Here is a 22,887-nt window from a genome sequence, read left to right as displayed (position 1 = left end):
TTAATATTAGTAACTAATCATTTTATTTTAGATCAAAATAAGGGGAATAAATGTTACTTAGTGAGAGATGTGGGTACATGTATGGATTTTTACGTTTTTTTCAAGTTTTTTTCTCCCACTTTTCATTCTTGAATCAAGTGGAAATTTTTCATAATTATTCATAATCAACGATAATATATGAATCAATAAAAAAAATTTCCAATTAAATATTCAATTAGTAGTAATCAATTAATTTTGTTTCATATAGCAGAAATGGAGCTAAATCTGACATCGTGAAATTACTTGCAGTAATTAGTAGTTCTTCCCATAAATAAGCTTTGTTTTTCAAATAAATTTTACATTTACATACGTTAATGCCCCAACTTTTATGTCCGAAAATGGATTTGTTGAAACCTTATTTAGATAACTACTAGACATATGTTACCCGCGACCCGCGGGTCTTTATTTGCGCATTACTGTCGATATAGTCACTGAGAGTGTTTTGTAAACAATTAAACGAAATAATAATGTAATAAGTAAAGCGAATGTGTCAATGTAAAAATAGTGTGAATGAAGCGATCAAATCAGAATAGCTAATAGGCTTAAATCCATTTGTTCAAATTAAAACATTTGCTTGTAGGCCTACATATATTTGATTAAAATTTGAGACGAATAGACTTAATTTTGTATGTTCATGTGTTACAGTATAAAGTAGATCTTTAGGTAGACATAGATCTAAATCTACACTAATCTAGAGGCTTGTATAGAGTTCATTCTGTGTTGCGCATGCGTGACCTTTTTTCATGAATGAATATAGGCCTATCTCAACACGGCTACGCAGCTTTATTTAGCGAACAGCGAACGAATGTATTAAAAATGCTTTAGAAAAACAAATTTGAATGCTAATTTGATTAAAATATGAAATGAATGGACAATAATTAGTATGTTTATGTGTTAAAGCATAAAACTATCTTTGCGAAAAGAAGTTTTATCATCTTAGAGTTCAATAAGAGTTTTAGACCTAGGCCTAGGAATAGACTCAGTAGAGAGATGTGTTAATCACTGTTAATGTGTAACCATTTGGTAATGTCTAATGAAAGGATGTTCGCCAGACAATACCCGCGGCCTGCGGGCCTAAGTTTGTGTTTACTAATCTAGTGGATTGGATTTAGATGTATGTTAAACTTAACTAATGATCCTTTTTTTTCTCTTGCGCTACGAAAATAAAATTAGGTTTGCGAAAATGGGTTTACCCGAAGTCGATACATTCTTATCTATTAAAAACGAAAAGAGCGATAGCTTTGTTAAATGAATGGGATTATAAAGTGAACAATTAAACGAAATTATATTTAGTATGCGATTCATGAATGAATATAGATCTAGGCCTATCTCAACTCGGCTTCGCAGCTTTCGTAGGCGAATGTAGCTTTAGAAAACCAAATTTGAATGTTTATTTGATCAAAATATGAAATGAATGGACTTTAATTAATATGTTTATGTGTTAAAGTATAAAACTATCTATGCGAAGAGAAGTTTTATCATCTTAGAGTTGAATTAGAGTTTTAGATCTAGGGATGGGATTATAAAGTAAACAATTAAACGAATTAATATTTAGTACGCGATTCATTACGGAATTGTCTAATGAAAGAATGTTCGTCAGGAAATCTGTAATCACAGATATAAGGAACTAATTAATGTAAAAAATGCTTTTGAAACACAAAATTGAAGATTAATTTTATTATATAATGAAATCAATGGATCTTCTTTTGTCTTTTCATGTGTCAAAGTAAAAATTTATATGCGCAAAGTGTATTTCTTAAAATTAGATCTAGGTCTAAATCCTTTCGATCTTTTCTCATGTCAACATTGTAGACATGGCCTAGATCCATAAAATACTATAGCTGTAATAGAGTCGGACATTCCTGCCTAGTTTTATCTACTTAAAAATAGTGTGAATGAAGCTATCAAATCAAAATAGCTAATAGGCTTAAATCCATTTTTTTTTCAAATTAAAACATTTGCTTGTAGGCCTTCATATATTTGATTAAAATTTGAGATGAATAGACTAAATTTTGTATGTTCATATGTATAAAGTATAAAGTAGATCTTGAGGTAGACGTAGATCTAAATCTACACTAATCTAGAGTTCTGTGCTGCGAATGCGTGAACTTTTTTTCATGAATGAATATAGGCCTATCTCAACACGGCTACGCAGCTTTAGCGAACAGCGAACGAATGTATTAAAAATGCTTTAGAAAAACAAATTTCAATGTTAATTTGATTAAAATATCAAATGAATGGACAATAATTAGTATGTTTATGTGTTAAAGCATAAAACTATCTTTGCGAAAAGAAGTTTTATCATCTTAGAGTTCAGTAAGAGTTTTAGACCTATGCCTAGGAATAGACTCAGACCTCAGAAGAGAGATGTGTTAATGTGTAACCATTTGGTAATGTCTAATGAAAGAATGTTCGCCAGGAAATCTGTAGATATCAGGAACTAATTTATGTAAAAAATGCTTTTGAATAATCTAGTGGATTGGATTTATATGTAAGTTAAACTTAGCTAATGATCCTTTCACGTTATTTCTCTTTCGCTACGAAAATAAAATTAGGTTTGCGAAAATGGGTTTACCCGAAGTCGATACATTCTTATCTATTAAAAACGAAAAGAGCGATAGCTTTGTTAAATGAATGGGATTATAAAGTGAAAAATTAAACGAAATTATATTTAGTACGCAAGTCATGAATGAATATAGATCTAGGCCTATCTCAACTCGGCTTCGCAGCTTTCATGGACGAATGTAGCTTTAGAAAACCAAATTTGAATGTTTATTTGATCAAAATATGAAATGAATGGACTTTAATTAATATGTTTATGTGTTAAAGTATAAAACTATCTGTGCGAAGAGAAGTTTTATCATCTTAGAGTTGAATTAGAGTTTTAGATCTAGGGATGGGATTATAAAGTAAACAATTCAACGAATTAATTTTTAGTACGCGATTCATTACGGTATTGTCTAATGAAAGAATGTTCGTCAGGAAATCTGTAATCACAGATATAAGGAACTAATTAATGTAAAAAATGCTTTTGAAACACAAAATTGAAGATTTATTTTATTATATAATGAAATCAATGGATCTTCTTTTGTATTTTCATGTGCCAAAGTAAAAAACTATCTGCGCAAAGTGTATTTCTTAAAATTAGATCTAGGTCTAAATCCTTTCTATCTTTTCTTATGTCAACATTGTAGACATGGCCTAGATCCATAAAATACTATAGCTGTAATAGAGTCGGACAACTTTATTTTTTTTTGAGGGTCTTAAGTTTGTTTTAGGGCTACAATACATACACTACGGTCTAAGTTGGTACCCAAGGAACATTCCTGCCTAGTTTTATCAAGATTGGTCAAGCGGTTTTGATGTCTATAAGTAACATACATCCATACACCACACATTCTACTTTATAATATAGAAGATACCAATGTTTACAAATCGATCTGGAAAAAGTGCAAGATTTTACTTTGTTACAAAATCCACGCTTTACGCTGTAACCTAGAGATAGAGATTCCATATTAAGAAGTTTCGCAAAAAACCAGAATGAATACTGCACACAAAAATTGTTTCAATGTTCCTAATTTTCATGCATTAACTGCAATATTGAATGTCTGAACGCCTTAAAAACCAACTAAGGCGTCAATTTGCCTTAGCTGACATAGAAGAGAGCACCTGGTTGCATGCGGCTTCAGAACGAGACAGCTGTAGGTCACTCACAAAAGGCCGCGGAATACACATTTGAGACCATAAAAAATCCGCTGCCAAGGACAGACGCAGACAGCGAAAATAAAATCTTAATCGACCACCGGCGGACAATGGTTATGCTTGCTAAAATATGTAGGTTACCGCTGGGGTTGCAAAAGCAAATGCATTCCTCATTAATCTTCGGACTTGAAGACAAGCCTTATTATTATTATTATTATTATTACTATTGTCTGAACGTAACAATTTAAGAAGTTACACTGCAAAGACTTTCTTCGAAGCCAATAATAGGCCAACATAAAAGCTTGTAGAACAACTCGGCGTGAGCAACTTTTTTTGTAGACTGTAGGGGCACCCAAAATATTTTCTATTCAAATTGCCTTGTATAAGCAATTTTTCGAATTGGAAGTGGTTTCCCCATCACTAATTTTTGTCATTATAAATTTCTTTCAAAAATGAAATATTATTAAACCGGTCACCAGGTTCTATATATGTAAGATAGCAATGCCTGACTTTAAAACTAACAAAAGGATTCACGTGAAATTTCGCACACAGGTTCCTTTTACCTCCTAGGTGCTAAGACACGGTTTTAACAGATTCGCAACCTGAATGCCGTAATTCATGAAAAAAACGCAAGCATTCTATTAAACCTTTGCATTCTTTTGTCCGCATTTCTCTTAAAAGCCCATTTTATATATGAAATATATGTACAAAAATAGCACAAAGAACAGGTTGTCCTCTATTTCCTTTTTTTTCCTAAGTTTTTTTAAATTTGCCTTACGTCATGTGCGCTTCCCTTTAGCAGCGGTCTAAAAAAAACTCACCTACTAAATCCGGCACTGGCAAGTCGTAACTGGTCATGTGAAACATTACCGTCATCTTTAATCTTCTTCATCGAAGACATTGCCATTATTTTTATTATATATTGTTTGATGATTTGCCTTTATGTCGTTTAAATACTTTTTTGAATTAACACACATTTAGTATTCTATTTCCCCTTCCATGGATGGCTGCCTGGTCGTGCGGTTTGCACGCTGGACTGTCGTTCAGATTTATCGATGGTCCCGGGTTCAAACCCTGCCCGCTCCCATCCCCCGTCGTCCTGCGGGAGGTTTGGACTAGGAAGTAATTATCTTCAACTCTGAAGGAACATCCGAAATATGTAAAACATTTTTTTACAAACATTCCACCCCAAAAGTTCTATCTTACTTATTCTTTTTTTTTTTGGGTATGGGGAGAAAATGAAGTAGAGATTGACGTAGTAATCACAAAAGTAATTTACCAGGTTCATAGTAATCATAAACGCGTATCCTGTGCTCCTTAGTACTGTTAGCAACTGGGAACCATCTATCAGCTCTGAAATCTACACAGGTCTTACTTGTATCCAGCTGAAAGAGATGCATTGACTACTATAATAACATTGACTACTATAATGACTGACTACTATAATGACATTGACTACTATAATGACAATGACTATAATAATGACATTGACTACTATAATGACAGACTACAATAATGACATTGACTACTATAATGACATTGACTACTATAATGACATTGACTACTATAATGACATTGACTACTATAATGACATTGACTACTATAATGACATTGACTACTATAATGACTAACTACAATAATGACATTGACTACTATTATGGAGTGTTTTTCTTGAGCTTGAAATTGTAGTAAAAATATAGGAAATTCAAAGGAAATTTAAAGACAGTATTATAAATTTAATATAAATTAAATCATTTAATCACGTTAGTTGACAAAATGTTTCTTCAGTTTTCACAGGTAATATCTTGGAGATAAAAGAAAGCTAGCCACGGTGAATGAAGATTATCATCATCTACGGAGACATTTTTATATTGATCGAATTGTGTCAATTTGTCTTTTGTCAAGGATGTAATGATATCAGTAATCTTCTTTTGCTTCATTAGACTTTTTACATTTCTTGATTAAATGTTTAACTTATTAATCAGAAAAAAAATCAAGACGGCAGTAAAATAAAAATAGTCTAAGTATGTTTTACGCTCACCCGTTAGCTAGACAACATATTTGTTCAATACACATAAAGTAAAACCTAAAATCTGGGTGGACACGGATCTCGAAGGATTTTCCAAGAAATGAGATATTTTATGTATATCATTGGTACAAGAAAACTAGTTTGACCTTTATAATTTGTCAAAGTATAAAAAGAAATTATTGTAAATTTGGCTAGGGAACTTGAAAATATTTATCTTGAACAGACTTCGTGTCTTCGAGTATTTCCACATGAAGAAACTATTCCACACATACACACACACACATATATATATATATATATATATATATATGTATGTATGCAAACGCGACATGAAGCTCTTCAAAATCGACACTAGCAGCTGGAAGAGGTGGCACTGGATAGATCCACATGGAGAGAGAGCATAAAGGAAGGGTCACGGATTGCAGATGTCATACACAACAGAAGCTGAAAGAAGGGTGAAAATGCAACGGCGCCTGGTGATTACATATGCCAAACCTGCGATCGCTGCTGTGTATCATGGACTGGCCTCTTTAGTCACACAAGAAGTTGCAAAAGGAAAAGATCGTCTCTCGAGAGTAAAATGCCACAGTATATATATATATATATATATTATAGTAAAGTTCCTCTTTCAAACTTTGCGATCTATAGGGCAGATGATGTAAAGGACATCTGTTTCTGTGGCCTACAGTTAACGAGGGTGTCATGTGGCCAGCACAACAACCAACCTCCTTTACTTTTCCCCAACTTACGTCAGGTATCTATTAGAGCTTGGTGGACTCAGATTCGCCCTTAAGATTTCGAAATTGAAAATCCCAGCCTTCATCAGGATTCGAACCCGGGACCCCCGGTTCGGAAGCCAAGCGTTTTACCACTCAACTACCCCGCTTCCTTATATTATAGTGTTACCATTGTAACGACTTACTATCCAGGTTCTCTGCAAACTACACCGCACGACGCAACCAATTTAAAGAACTTGACAACTCAGGACTCCAAAGTAACGTAACACTTTAATGTCCATATATCACAACCTATAATGTACAAAGTAACACTGACTGTACAAAATTAAAAGCTACACACAACTCTGCAACGCTGTATCAAACTCTACTGGCTCTCTGCCTCTTCCTGGACATGTAATAGATTTTCTGTTCTGAATCGACTTCACTTAGACTGGTTCTTGACTCTGACTTCGAGTCGTTGCGAGGTAACGTGAAGTGTCTTGACTCTGACACCTTCGTTCTTATATAAGGTGCCTAAAGGCCTTCTAGAAAGGCACTTGTGTTTTTTGTTGATCACATGACCGTACCTGACGTGACTGGCCTGAGCAGTGTTCCTTATAGATGGTTCTTCTTAAACTGTCAGGTAGAGTTGAGCCTTCGGCTCTTGGAACTCTAGGCCAGCAAAAGTGAACAAGAGCTCCCTCTCACCGGCATGAATGAGAACAGTGTAGATGGTTCTTGAAACCTCGCCAGTCGTCGCGGTTGAACGTCGCCACTTGTCATGGTTGACCGATCGTCTAGCACTGGCCTGAGTAATTTGTGTCAGCAGGCTAGACACACACACAAATACTCCTATCCGCAGCACTAACCACTTTGCCCTATTCATTCAAGAGTTTAATAAAATAATATTCAGGAACATTTTGCCCACCGTCTTCTAAGTTGGGATCTAGAATAGTATAGTCTAGTAGATTTATAATTTCGCTTAACAAGGATTTTATTCCGCGAGACAGGAGAGGGGGTGATGAGTTTAGGTAGATATTTGCATTTTTTAAAATGTAACATTAATTAGTTATTTAGAGCAAAATAATAGCTCTATATAAGTTGTATAAAAGGGGTATTATCTTTTCTAAAACAATATTTTTTATGAGTTTCTTTACATCTCCGGGTAGATTGATCAACTGATCCACTGGATTTCTATTATTTGTAACTATATATAAAATCAACTTACATATTCAAAATAAAAAACAGTTTTTCTAGCATAAAATTCAGCTCGTTTTAAATTAGGCACAACCCGAGACTGCACATAGGATCTCAGTGTGTCATTCATGACAATATAGCCAGTGGGCATGTCAACTTCCAGTACAGCAAGGCCAGAGGTCAAGCTACGTTCAGTATACAGCCAGCTACAAATAATGAATAAATAGCAAAAATGTGTAAAAGCAAACAACATCTAATATTTTTTGTTTTTGAAAATAAATACAAAAAAATCAAGAAATTAATATATCTTTATTGATTAGAAAATGTTTAGGTCAAAGAATCCTACAAAAAAAAAGTAAACATCAAAGCATAAAAGAAATATTTAATGTCCTAGTCTGAAGAGAGGAAATTAAATTAAAAGTGACATTCTTAAAACAATTTTGTTGTCATGAAAAATTATGTTCACAATGATTTAGTAAGCTCTTCATGATAGAAGACTGTAACTTGCCTGATACAAGATCTCATGAACATTATGGAATCGTTGCGACCACCCCAACGTGCTTCCACTTGCAAATCAAAAAAGGGAATTAAGTCTTCTTGTGGATTATTGTTGTAGTGTTGTTGGGTTTTCATAAGTTCTTCATACTCGACATTCGATGTGACAGTAAGCTAGGTAAAATGAATGACGTTGTTAGGGTTAGTTTAAAATAGTACACACAAAAGTGAAGGCATTATCATCATTCTAATCAACTCTATTGTAAATGTTCATCTATTCGATACAACTATCAAAAGCTAGCATTTTGGTGTATCCGGTGAACAAACTAGAGGAAGTTTTGATTTAGTTTTATGTCAAAAGCTATATGATAATTTGTGTGCAAATTTTAGCACTGTAGAATAAAATAATTTTCTAAGCTCTTCCATTTGTAGCTCAAAATAATTTCAATCTCGTCAATGTAGATCTAGTCTAGAGATGGCAACAGTAAAGTTTAATTTAGTAGCCTTGACATAATTTAGTTTATGGTGAAAATCCCCCCCCCCCCGAAAAAAAAGCAGATGTTTATAAAGAAGTAAAGCAAGGAAAACAAAATAAACCTTTTAGAAAAACACGATTTTCTTTTGTAAGAAACAAACCATAACATAAAAACATAAAAATGCTTTTTTTTGTTTTTAAAGACAATACCTCCTTTATAGAATTTATAGAACGATTATTTTTCTCTTCATCACTAATGAACGTTAGATTTAAAAAAAAAAAAAAAAACATTTTTTACCCCGCCATATCCTCTCCCTCGAGAAAGAATCCTGGTTTAGCGAATATATAGGTCTAATATGATAATAATAATAATGATAGACCTTAAGATCTAGACTTTGAAGACGATGCGCAAAATGTTTTTGAACATTAATTTATAAGCTCTTGAAGGAATAATGCCTACATACGGAAATACCCGAAGATGTGTTGTCCGTGGGGACACGACAATTCGTCCAGGGCATTTCGTTCTCCGACAAATCGTTCACGACTTTTTGTTCCCCCGACAATCCGTTCACCCGATAATTCGTTCACAGACAACTTGTTCACCGACAGCTTGTTCACCGACAGCGTGTTCACCGACAGTTGGTTTCGACAAATCGTTCACCGACAAATGGTTCACAGACAATTCGTTCACTGGATAGTAACATATTGTTTAGGAAAAGAGCTCAACGAAATTTCAACGTCGCTCTTGAGGTTGAGAGACTACCTAACCAAGCTGGAAGACTCGATTGAGACAAGTAACATGAGACAGGCGTAGTGTATCATAATAATAATAATAATAATCTTTATTGTCCGTATCGAAATTTGTCTTACAATTTGTGCATTACACCAAACAAAAAACATTATATCCATAAGAAACCAAAGTGTACATTCACACCAGACTAATTCATAATTTACATGTGACAAATTTTATATCAGATTGTTCTTATTTAATGATTTGATTGCCAGGGGAACAAAAGAGTGTTTGTGTCTGTTTGTCTTTGCTATCGGTGTCTTGTATCTCTTTTGTGATGGTAAAATCACAAAATCCTGACACAAAGGGTGATTCTTTATTTCGAGGATCTTGTTAGCTTTTTCATAGATGTTTGTCTCAAACAACTGCCCAAATGGGGTTTGTTTTTTTGCCAATGATTTTGCCAGCAGCATTTAGGATTCTATAAAGTTTTTTTTTATTTTTAATGCTCAGATTGCCATACCAGGCAGTGATATTGAAACTTAAAATATTGCAGATATGAGCGTGATAAAACAAAGCCAAGGCCTTTTCGCTAACATTAAACGAGGACAACTTTCTTAGTAATCGTAATCTTTGCTGCCCTTTTTTGCTGATATAATCAGTATTTGCAGTAAAATTGAGTTTATTGTCTAGGATAGTACCAAGGTATTTAAAGGTTTGCACTATTTCAATAGTCTCTCCAGCTACAGAAACAATAAAATTTTCCTTCTTTTCCCTACGAAAATCGATTATCATTTCTTTGGGTTTTTTTACATTTTATAATAAAAAATTATGGTATGGACTACTATGGAGGGACTTTTTATAGTCCGACAGTTACGCTAGGCAGGGCACGTATCCCGTATGGGGGACGAACGTATGCCAAAAGCAGTCTTTTTTTGGTGAGTAAGACAGACAGCTGGAGGTCACTCACAAAGGCCTTGGAATGCACATTTGAGACCAAAAGGAAATCCGCTGCCGAGGACAGACAGACGGCGAAAAGAAAATCTTAATCGACCATAGGCGGACAATAGTTATGCTTGCCCTGGTTGTGTAAGTTACAGCTGGGGCTTCGTATCGATGGGAAATATTGCATTCGAGATCCTCATGAATCTTCTGACTCGATGACACGCCTTATTATTATTATAGAATTATTCTAGATCTAGATACAGACTCTATATAAAGTAATCTAGATAGTAGATGTAGGCCTATCCTAATTAATAGACTTTAGTCAGGTAGAGCTAAATCTAGACTAGTGACAATCTAGTCTCAAGATAAAATCTAGATTTCTAAACTAGATTCGATCTGAAATGTAGGATATAGATATAGAGTCTACTTAATGACAATGTCAGTGATTCCGAAGATTAATGATGAGTGCAGTGTTTACTATGTATTTTAATGTTTTACAAATCATATGTGCCCATGTGGTGATATGACTACGCCTACATTATACGCAGAACAGTGAATGGCGTAAACTGTATACATATACGCAGAACTTATTGCGGCTTGACAATTTTTGTAAATTTGTCTGCTGTTCTGTACGAGATGCCTAAAAATATGTTCTAGAACAATAGATCTATTCCACTTAATTTATTAACATAAATCTACTAATGTCATTTATAATAAGTAGCTCTAGATCTACTATTTTACCAATGCATTCATACAGAATTTAATATATCGATTTAATTATTCTCATAATGAGTTGTAATTTAGCTCTATACGTTACACATAGCGTTACACAAAAAAACAAACAAACAAGATTACAAAGATTACAAAGAGAGTTAATGTTACCACACAAACTCAGAGGCGGCCCCAGTGGGAGACGGATCACTTTCGGATCCGCATATTCGCTGGTCGACGGAGGATGGTATCGAGCAGGGTATGAAACCAAGACCGTAGAGATAATCAGTCCTGCGCGCTAACCGCACGACCAGGCATTGCTCTTAATCTAATGACTAACTGGTTACAAACTAATAGCATACTATTTATAATATGCCTACACATTACGGAATGACAACTACCAGATATGTAGGGGAGAGTGGGGAGAAATGGACACCCCCTGCTATTTTTAAAACTAGTGGACCATATTATTTTGGACCAGAATAAAAAACTTCAGTAACATGAGATGTTTTTAAAAAACCATTTCCTTTTCCTTAATTCTTATGCACATGTTTTTTTTTTGCATACGGAAATTTTTCAGTCACAAAACAAGTATTTTCTTAACCAATTTGCACGTCTATATTTCATTGGATCTACATCAGAATTCAAGGTAAGTTTGTATTATTGTAAAACGAACATTTCTTTATAATAATTTATATCTTTTGCCTTACAAATTCAATAAATAAAAATTTTATAGTGTTTTAACCAATTCAGGTACCAGTGGGGAGAAATGGTCCATAGGAGGTCCGTTTCTCCCCATTCGTTTGATTCATGATTGGCAGTAGATTTCTATAGGGATGATATGCTTATAATTAGCATTTTGAATCTATATAGATGTATGTCCATCTTTACTGTAATAAATATGTTAATTATTAATGCTGGTGTTCTATATTAAGTAGATCTAGATCTAATCTAGATTTTTTAAAGTCAAAGACAAAACATAGATTTAGTTACTGATTATGATTAGGCCTAATGAAATGACAAATATTTTTTTTTCTTTTTCTAGGTAATAATGCCTCGAGTTTACATAAGGAAAACTGACAAAGGCAAAGTGCCAGAGTCAGTTATGATAGATGCTGTAACTGCTGTTGAGAAGGGCATGACAGTTCGACATGCTGCAAAAGAATTTAACATTGCCCGATCAACACTGATTAACAACATTAAAAAGGCTAAAACTAGTAAAAGTAACCAAACTAGCCTGTGTCCCAACTATCAGCACAGCCTGATATTTAATGCAGAGCAAGAAAATTGTTTAGCAACATACCTGGCCAGGTGCTCAAATATGTTTTATGGCCTAAAAACAAAAAAGGTTCGTGCTCTAGCCCTTGAAATGGCTTTAGTGAATAACATAAAATGCTTTGCGTCATGGACCACCTATTCAATGGCCGGAAGAGAGTGGCTTTTTGGATTTATGAGACGCCATCCAGAACTTTCACTCAGACAGCCTGAAGCCACATCACTGGCACGGGCTACAGCGTTCAACAAATTTAATGTCAACACATTTATGTCCATTTATCAGCTGGCGGAGCTTGGAGGCACAGCTTTTCTCAAGGCTTCTAAAAAACAAAATATTTTGTCTGGCTTTAGTGGTGTGTGGCCTCTAGATAAAGGCATATTTTCGGATGATGAATTTCTGCCTTCGGACGTTACAGACAGGCCTATGGTTGCAGACCCAGAATTACCAGACATAGACATTGCAAGACCAAGGGCACATTGTAGCTCATCATCACCAAACACTGACACTCCTTTTGTTCCTGATGCAACTCCACATGAGGACACATCAATAAATGTTTTGGCAATATGTCAGAGCGATTTTAGATAATCTTTTGGTATTGAGCATTTCCATTTAAATGGAACTAGAATGAGCATGTAGATCTACCTAAATTAAACTACTAATTTAGCACTCTCAATATCTATATCTACTAGATCTAGATCTAAAATATATATTTGGGATAATGCAGATGTAATTTAGATAAGATTTATATAAAAAAACACTAGATAATCAATTAATAGACTAATTGCAATATGAAATATTAAAATAGTAGATTAGTTTTAGTATTTTATAACATTGCAATATTGACAATCTAGACTTTAGAAATAAAAATCTAGTCTTTAAGCCTAGAAATTATAATTATAGATCTTGATCTAGTCTAAATCATGCCTGTCTGGTAGTGCGATTTGCGCACTGGGCTGTCGTTTGGATTCATCGATGGTCCCAGGTTCAAACCCTGCCCGCTCCCATCCCCCGTCGTCCTACAGGAGGTTTGGACTACAACTCTGAAGGAACAACCGAAACATGTAAAACAACAAACATTCTAAACTAGACCAAGAAATTCTAGATCTAGATTCTATAATGATTTTAATTAGAACTTAAATCTAGATCTAGTTTTAAAAATATAGCTCTAGTGTAAAAAAAAATCTAGATCTAGTGTAAAAAATCTAGATTAGATCTAAATCTAGTTATTATGTCTTTCTAAAATGCGAATCACATTACGAGGTTTAATAAACATTACTATACTGAGTTGTTTTAGCATTTAAAGAATTTATTCCATATGACGTCAAAGGAAAAAAATCCACTACGTCACACAACCTAGTTAGACTAAAAAATATCATCTACACGAGCAGCTAGTTGAGGGTTCATAGACATTGGTGCACCGAGTGATTTCTTTTAGCATTTCATTTAAAGAATTAACTCCATATGACGTCAAAGGAAAAAAAATCCATTACGTCACACGTCCTAGTTAGACTAAAAATGTCATCTATACGAGCAGCTTGTCGAGCGTTCATAGACATTGGTGCACCGAGTGAGATCTTTTAGCATTTCATTTGAAGAATTAACTCCATATGACGTCAATGGAAAAAAATTCCATTACGTCACACGTCCTAGTTAGACTAAAAATGTCTTCTATACGAGAAGCTTCTCGAGGGATCATAGACATTGGTGCACCGAGTTTGTTCTTTTAGCATTTCATTTCACGGGCTAGTTAGACTTAATATATATATATATATATATATATATATATATATATATATATATATATATATATATATATATATATATATATATATATATATATATATATATATATATATATATATATATATATATATAAGGATTAAAGACGTTTTTTTTTTTGTTTTGCCTGTCATTCTGTCTGTCCGTCATGTTAATAGCGAGAAAAAAAAAGACTAAAAGCTATAGAAAATTTGATTAAAATCTAATTTCCCTTCTGAAACATCGCATTAGTTTTAAGTTTCTATAATAGATTGTTCCGGATGTTTATATATTTATAGTGAAAGAAAATAAGAATTCCAGATTAATCAAACGCTGTAAATTAAATTTGTGGGATGGTCTGTTATGAAAATGTACCATAGCCTTATGGAGATTTTTCAAACCATACTTTGGTGTTAGGAAGTTGTTTTCCTTAAAAATCGGAGCATAATATTAAAGATAATTAGATTTTCTAACGTTTTAGCTAGAAAGTTAAATGTAGTGTAAGAGAGAAGTGCGATTTTACATAAATAGAGTTAAGCTATTTTTCATAAAAAATCCGGAACAACCAATTTTCGTAAATGAGAAAATTATGTGTTTTATTTATTAGAAGAGGGATTTCAAACATTTATTAGCGTTATTAGATTTTCATATAAAATTCGGATCAGTTTTGGCGACGATTTGTAAGAAAATTAAGGTAATGTAGGTCGATTTCTTTTTCGAAACAAAATCCGGATTCTTTACCGATTAAACAACTTTTATTATGTTTCGGCAAGAAAATTAACTGTAAAATAATTCTAAAAAGTGACTTTCAATAATCGTTTCTAGTAAATTAATTTCTTATTTTAAAATCCTGAATAACCTAATGTCGATATTTTTGAAAAAAATAAAATTATTTGACATAAATTTGTTTTAAGTTAAAAATTCGGAACAATTGATATTGATAAATAAACTATAGTGACGTAGTGTCAAAGAATATAAGTGTAATATTAGTCAATTATGCGATTTCAAACAATCATTTGACATAATTTATTTCTTATAAAACAATATCCGAAACAACTTTATAGTTAATGAAATATAAATCAATATAGATATTTTTATTTAGCATTTATATGCTTTTTACATTAAAAAACCGGAACAATATATTAAAGATCATGTGTTTCTTGCAATGTTTAAGCATGGAAATAAAATCTAAAAGTTAGAAGAGCCTCTAGTGTTATTTGTTAATCTAATCGTGATGGACAGACCGACCAACAGACAAAACGCACAAAAATAATCTTCTTTTATTCGGATGGGGGCACTAAACAAAAAAAAAATAAAATCTGATTTTTAAAAAAAGTTTAAGGAATTGGTTTGGCTCTGCATCATGTTGCGACGTTACGCTACTGCACGAAAGTCGCTGCATAAAAAGTCCATTTTAAAAAATGTGCGTGATATTTACATACAAAAAGCATTATTAGCCTTTATAAACAAACAGAAATGTTTTTTTTTAACTTTAACAGCTAGTTAACTAGAAAAAATATCTTTAACTATTATTTATATTAGTTGTAAACATTTCCTGTACATTTTATAAATATATTTGACTTAGTGATACTGAAAATACACGAAAATTGTTAATCTTAGTTGGCATATTGTAACATTGCCTCCCTTACATTTACGTAATTGTTTTAGAATTGGTGTATTTTTATGAAAAAATCGCTTGCATAATTAATTTTATAAATTAAACGGTTTGCTTTTAGAAAACCAAAAGTAGCCGTTGCACCTAAACTTTTCAAGCCGCATTTAATGATGAAATAATATTTTTCATATCTCTTCTAGTTTTCGAGATCTGAGTGTGACAGACGGACATTTTGCACAAACCTAATAGCGGCTTTTTCCCCTTACGGGGGCCGCTAAAAAACGAACCTTGGTTTTTCTAAACTATGATACTTGGTGTGTAATAGTAAAACAGTACCTACCTAAATAAATTGTAAATAGAGAGCAAATACCTTTATTTATTATAGTATATATAGGTCTGTGGTTTTATATTATATAACCTTCGTAACTTCCTCTATAGAGAAATGACTTTTATAATTTCTTTTACTGAAAAATTGGGCTATTCGCGTCTGACACATATATAATTTGTATGTGCAGCAACAAAGCCCATTTTCCCTAAGTCAACTTGTTTTAATTTGCTTTACGTCATTTTTGATTCCTTTTAGATGAGCTCTAAATAAAAAAAACAACAACAAATAATCCTAATAGCATAAAACAGATAAAGAGTCTGTTTTTTTTTTCGAGAAAGAGCAAGGAATGATACCTTATAGCACTGTCATTTCTATATATTCAAAAGAGATAAATAAACGATTACAATAATGAAACGGAATAGGAGCATCCAATTGAGGCCTTCGGAAAATGCTTTTTTTTTCCCTCTACGCCTGAAACTGATGGTCTAAAGAATTTTAACGGTGTCTAATACCGTAAATTGCTTACATTATGGGGACGTTATAAAGCGGGTCTTTCCAAATCAAGTAAAAAGTCTACGTCGATGAAATTGCTATGCGCAGGTAAAAAACAAAAACAAAATAGATGTTCCAGAGAGAGAGAGAGAGAGAGTAGGAAAGAGAGCTGACCGTTTAATTTCATTGTAACAGATACACTAGCTCACGGGATATAAAAGTATGTTAATATGATCGTTAAAAATAAAATGTGGCCCGTTTATTAGAATTAAAAGAAAAGAAAAGGTTGAAATGTTCCTGTCATAATAATATACAATATAACGCCAGGGAACAAATCAACGGGCGTAGCCGATGTAAGATTCTAGTTGTTTAATAAATAAATAGACGTTCAGGAACATTTTTAAATTGTTTTCTCAGACCAGATCTGCAGGCCTATCATAAGAATTGTTTTCTCAGACCAAATCTACAGGCCTATCATATGAATTGTTTTCTCAGAACAGATCTACAGGCCTATCATAAGAATTGTTTTCTCAGAACAGATCTACAGGCCTATCATAAGAATTGTTTTCTCAGACCAGATCTCCAGGCCTATCATAAGAATTGTTTTCTCAGACCAAATCTACAGGCCTATCATAAGAATTGTTTTTATCAGACCAGATCTACAGACCTATCATAACAATGGTTTTCTCAGACCAGATCTACATTCCTATCATATGAATTGTTTTTTTTAGACCAAATCTAAATGCCTATCATAAGAATTGTTTTCTCAGACCAAATCTACAGGCCTATCATAAGAATTGTTTTCTCAGACCAGATCTACAGGCCTATCATAAGAATTGTTTTTTTAGACCAAATCTAAATGCCTATCATAAGAATTGTTTTTTTAGACCAAATCTAAATGCCTATCATAAGAATTGTTTTCTCAGACCAAATCTACAGGCCTATCATAAGAATTGTTTTCTCAGAACAGATCTACAGGCCTATCATAAGAATTGTTTTCTCAGACCAGATCTCCAGGCCTATCATAAGAATTGTTTTTATCAGACCAAATCTAAATGCCTATCATAAGAATTGTTTTCTCAGACCAAATCTACAGGCCTATCATAAGAATTGTTTTCTCAGAACAGATCTACAGGCCTATCATAAGAATTGTTTTCTCAGACCAGATCTCCAGGCCTATCATAAGAATTGTTTTTATCAGACCAGATCTACAGGCCTATCATAAGAATTGTTTTCTCAGACCAGATCTACGGGCCTATCATAAGAATTGTTTTCTCAGAACAGATCTACGGGCCTATCATAAGAATTGTTTTCTCAGAACAGATCTACAGGCCTATCATAAGAATTGTTTTCTCAGACCAGATCTCCAGGCCTATCATAAGAATTGTTTTTATCAGACCAGATCTACAGGCCTATCATAAGAATTGTTTTCTCAGACCAGATCTCCAGGCCTATCATAAGAATTGTTTTCTCAGACCAGATCTCCAGGCCTATCATAAGAATTGTTTTTATCAGACCAGATCTACAGACCTATCATAACAATGGTTTTCTCAGACCAGATCTACATTCCTATCATATGAATTGTTTTCTTTAGACCAAATCTAAATGCCTATCATAAGAATTGTTTTCTCAGACCAAATCTACAGGCCTATCATAAGAATTGTTTTTATCAGACCAGATCTACACGCCTATCATAACAGATGTTTTCTCAGACCAGATCTCTAGGCTTATCATAAGAATTGTTTTTTTATACCAAATCTACAGGCCTATCATAAGAATTGTTTTCTCAGACCAGATCTACAGGCCTATCATAAGAATTGTTTTCTCAGACCAGATCTCCAGGCCTATCATAAGAATTGTTTTCTCAGACCAGATCTACAGGCCTATCATAAGAATTGCTTTTATCAGACCAGATCTACACGCCTATCATAACAGATGTTTTCTCAGACCAGATCTCTAGGCCTATCATAAGAATTGTTTTTTTAGACCAAATCTACAGGCCTATCATAAAAATTGTTTTTATCAGACTAGATCTACAGGCCTATCATAACAATTGTTTTTATCAGACCAGATCTACAGGCCTATCATAAGAATTGTTTTCTCAGATTAGATCTCCAGGCCTATCATAAGAATTGTTTTTCTCAGGCCAGATCTACAGGCCTATCATAACAATTGTTTTCTCAGACCAGATCTACAGGCTTATCATAAGAATTGTTTTTTTTTAGATCAAATCTAAAGGCCTATCATAAGAATTGTACACATTCTGATTAGATTTACACATTCGCTTAACATTTTTAGCGGCCCCCGTAAGGGGAAAAGCCGCTATTAGGTTTGTGCAAAATGTCCGTCTGTCCGTCTGTCACACTCAGATCTCGAAAACTAGAAGAGATATTAAAAAAATATTATTTCACCACGCAATGCGGCTTGAAAAGTTTAGGTGCAACGGCTACTTTTGGTTTTCTAAAAGCAAACCGTTTAATTTATAAAATTAATTATGCAAGCAATTTTTTCATAAAAATACACCAATTCTAAAACAATTACGTAAATGTAATGGAGGCAATGTTCTAATATGTTAACAAAGAAGGACAAACTTATGTGTATTTTAAGTATCACTAAGTCAAATGCATTGATAAAATGTACAAGAAATGTTCACAACAAATATAAATATTAGTTAAATTTGTTTTCTCTGGTCAACTAGCTGCTAAAATGAAAAGAAAACATTTATGTTTGTAAATAAAGGCTAAGAATGTACTTTGTATGTAAATATCACGCACATATTTTAAAATGGACTTTTTATGCAGCGACTTTCGTGCAGTAGCGTAACGCCGCAGCATGTTAAGATGCTAAACTTATTCCTTAAAAATGTTTAAATAAACAGATTTTATTTATTTTTTGTATAGTGCCCCATCAAGGTAAAAGCCGCCAATTTTTTATTCGTTTTGTCTGTTGGTCGGTCTGTCCGTCAAGACGTCCGAAAAAAAATTACTTGATAATTGACATTATAACGAGAAGACTTTAGTTTGACTGTTATAATTTTTTAAAGTATTATATTGTAAATTTATATTTGTTAAATCTTTTGAATAAGGCACACATGTGAAAATCACAAAGACAAAGTTTTTTCAAGATAAAGATTCTCTAGTTCTCTAGAAAAATTTTAATTATTTTTTGTTATTATTTGATAAATTATAACGGTCAAATTACAGTTTTCCCAGTGTATTGCCGAACAGCTAGTAATTTTTTTCCCAAAGATATTTTTACATCAACTGTCAACTCTAGGAAAATCCTTAGAACAGTTTTCGAGATTCGTTTCCAGGTTTTTCCACCATCTCTTTTTGTTATGCCCATGAATTTGCAAGGAATCGAAAAGACAACACATTATACTAAAATTTTACTAAAACAAATGGAATAATCGAATTGGAGCATGTCTTTCCACCCTGGAAAAAATGCCAGTTATTGAGAGTAACAAAAAAAAACTAAAACAAAAACTACGTATTTCATTCATGGTATACCAGTTACACAAACTAAAAACTTTAAATATCTAGGTGTAATAATAAAGAAATCATACAATGTACATGGTGTGTGATAAACCGTTTAAGCTCCCTCAAGGTATCACTCAGGTCCAAGCATTTAATTATATTAATTACTCTATTTACCATCAATTTTACTAATTTAGCCCATCGTACGCTAAAAATACCATCACCACCCCTCCAATCTAACCCCCCCCCCTCTAAGCACCGTCGTCACATTTACCTTCCGAATCTGACACGTGCCACACGAGTCTCTTGACAAGAGTATACTCCCTTTATCTATCTTGGCAAACATCCGTTGACCCCCCCCCCTTTCCGTGAGCGGCTGGTCACTTCAAAGAGCCCATTCAACGCAACGCCTCGGGCAACGCTGTTCGTCTTGCGCTAGCCAATATCAAGGTATAATCTCCCTTGACCTCGCCGAGCTCTGATAATCTCCCCTTCACATCTTCTGACCACCTGGGCAAATTTCCTGGACTTTCAACTCGCGCCTTCGCGCAATGTCTATCTCCCGGAAACGTTCGTCACGGTCAAGCGGGGATCTCTTTGTCGAAAGACGTCAGATGGTCTGGGCCACATTTGCGACGCTCCCCCTCGCCACGTGTATAGGGACAAGATTTCATCGTCCGATCTCATTCACGCTGGAGAGCTGACAGGGAGCGCATCGGTCTCTTGCTTGAGCTCTGCATATTTTCATCCCCTATTTCTTACACTTTGGATTGGTGCTTTTATTTATAGGCAACCTCCACTAAAAAACTTAGCAACCTAACGCTGATACCAGATTTGTTGGCACCAGATCTGCAGATATCAGTGTTACTTATCTTCATAAGTGTCCAAGATACAACGCTAGCCACAGACTCGTCACTGGCTTGATTGAATTGTAGACGCAGCTTAGCTCTGCAGCCATACATCGTTGGACTGCACCCGGAGCCTGGATCCACCACGCCAGCCCACCAGCAGACAACGTCAGTACCAGCCACACGTCTCATCAGTGCAGCACCGGACCTACAGCTAAGCAACCAGCCTAATGACACTCAGACCACTTGGTTCTCGAATCTAATGATGATAGACTTATACCTGTAAATACGCTAGATCCCATCCTAGCAACTGTACAGCATTTCACCTTGATATTATTTCTCTTGTATAATAAACTGTACATAATTTTACATCTTAGTATTTGTTGCCTGAATTATAACGCTGTGCCTGTAGTATGTGCAAGTGTAGGTTCTCAAATCATAAAATCCACTAGACACCCAAAACGGCCAAATATTAATCCACCTTGTCACTGGGTTTATAGAATGAAATTTGTAGAAATCAAACAGGAATATAAAACTAAAACTGCTATTTAACTTTAGTCAGGCCAGTGGCGTAGCAAGGTACCCGTGGACTCGGGTTCAGAAATATCTTGGTGGGCCCCCTTCCGCCCAATAAGACAAACCCAGTGTGTGACAAAAAAAATCGAGAAGTCTGAATATATTGGTACATTTACCAAATGACATTCCGATGCAAACATTGTACATTTTTTTTAAAATTAATATTGTCATACCGTTTGATTCCGTTAGGTCTCCCTACGTAATAGTGTCTTAAAAGTCAATGTTTGTATTTCTTAGCAGAATTAAACGACTTAAAAAGGTGTTTCGAATAGACAAAAATGTTTTATGGGTTCTTTTTTATCCATTTTAAATATTCAAATTGCAAAAACAATTCGAGGTGTAAATCTATTAAACCGGGCCGGTCTTAGGCCACAGCAACCTATGAGTTCGCAGTGGGCCCCGCGCTTTCATAGACCCCGCGCTAATTCTAGGTGTAATTATTAAATTAATTATTGTAAAATATAAACGAAAAATTCCTTTAAATCTGAATTTATTAAAATCTCCTGAAAACTCATACAAATCTCCTGAATAATAGATAAAATTTTCATTTGTGGGTGTCATTCATTGCGGAAAACGCGATGAAAGAAAAAAGGCATTGTCAGCTTTCATGTAATAAAATGTAATAATCGGGCGAATTTTCACCTTAATTGGAAGTTCCAATACTTTATTTACTTTTACAGTTACTGGCATATAAATATGCCATAGTTACAAGGTTCGTAAAGAAACGTTAATTTGATCGCAATTTTGTACTTAGAAAAGAATGAATACAATTCGAGTTTATTTTCTAATACAAAATCTTAGTTTTCACTTATTATCCTTATTCCCACCCAGACTAGGCCCCGCGCAATCAGTTAGGACCGGCCCTGCTATTAAACATTAAAACAAACTAGTTCTATATCCATTATTTAACAGTAAGTAGAATACAAATTTATTTACTCAAGTTACATTCTCTGGCATGCTAAGTAGCAAAACCAGTAACCAGTGCATATACTTCTAAAGCTTTGTCTCTTTTTCGTCTACTAGAAAGAACAGTAAGTGAAGCCAACCTCCTCTTTGTCATAGTAAACAGAGGGCAGAAGATGTTGAGGTCATCTGTTTCTTTGGTCAACGGATGAAGAGCAGGGTGTCATGTGTCCAGCACGACCTACTGCCTTTACTTTCCCAAGCACTGAACCACTCAGCTACTTCGCACCCCTCATAAAACTTCTGAAATAATTTTTTTTGATCATTCGCAACTTGGCCAATGACCACTCTGCTGATACTATATCAAAACTGTCGCGGATTGGTTCTCCTTTAGAACTTGTATTTTCGCTAGATCTGTATTACTATTGCACAATAGGTCTAGTAACTCGTTTTGAATCTGTGAGGCTTTGATGTCCTGTCAAATTTTAATATTCATATCAATTTTAAATAAAACCTGCTCTGAATTTTGGTATAAATATAATGGTGCTATCTTTCTTTAAGAACTATGAACCAAGT

At 34.0% G+C, this 22,887-nt stretch overlaps 2 protein-coding genes across 4 annotated transcripts in view; one reads left to right on the top strand and one right to left on the bottom strand.

Annotated features, from left to right (window-relative positions):
* The window catches only part of LOC106069365 (alpha-2-macroglobulin-like), a 237,685-nt gene that overhangs the window by 6,555 nt on the left and 208,243 nt on the right, over nt 1-22,887 (bottom strand). For both annotated transcript variants that reach the window (XR_008778985.1, XM_056036079.1), the window contains exons 32-34: nt 8,192-8,352; nt 7,715-7,889; nt 5,021-5,126 (exon numbers count right to left, since the gene is read on the bottom strand). Coding sequence is in view for 1 of the 2 variants with exons in the window: in XM_056036079.1 (XP_055892054.1) it covers nt 5,021-5,126; nt 7,715-7,889; nt 8,192-8,352 (442 nt within the window). In the remaining variant the exon portion in view is untranslated. The remainder of the gene's footprint in view (nt 1-5,020; nt 5,127-7,714; nt 7,890-8,191; nt 8,353-22,887) is intronic.
* On the top strand, nt 11,453-14,090 carry LOC129927371 (uncharacterized). 2 transcript variants are annotated; one of them, XM_056036085.1, is made up of 2 exons: nt 11,453-11,688; nt 12,085-14,090. In XM_056036085.1, the coding sequence occupies exons 1-2, from the start codon at nt 11,545-11,547 to the stop codon at nt 12,898-12,900; spliced, it is 960 nt and encodes a 319-aa protein (XP_055892060.1). In that variant the 5' UTR covers nt 11,453-11,544; the 3' UTR covers nt 12,901-14,090. The 2 variants fall into 2 exon arrangements, with proteins under 2 accessions (XP_055892060.1, XP_055892061.1); XM_056036086.1 differs by having other exon boundaries at nt 11,453-11,914.

Source organism: Biomphalaria glabrata, chromosome 7 (assembly GCF_947242115.1).
Source record: "Biomphalaria glabrata chromosome 7, xgBioGlab47.1, whole genome shotgun sequence".
Lineage (NCBI taxonomy): Eukaryota > Metazoa > Mollusca > Gastropoda > Planorbidae > Biomphalaria > Biomphalaria glabrata.
The sequence above is the reverse complement of the archived record's forward strand: the minus strand, read 5'-3'. Positions and strand labels throughout refer to the sequence as shown.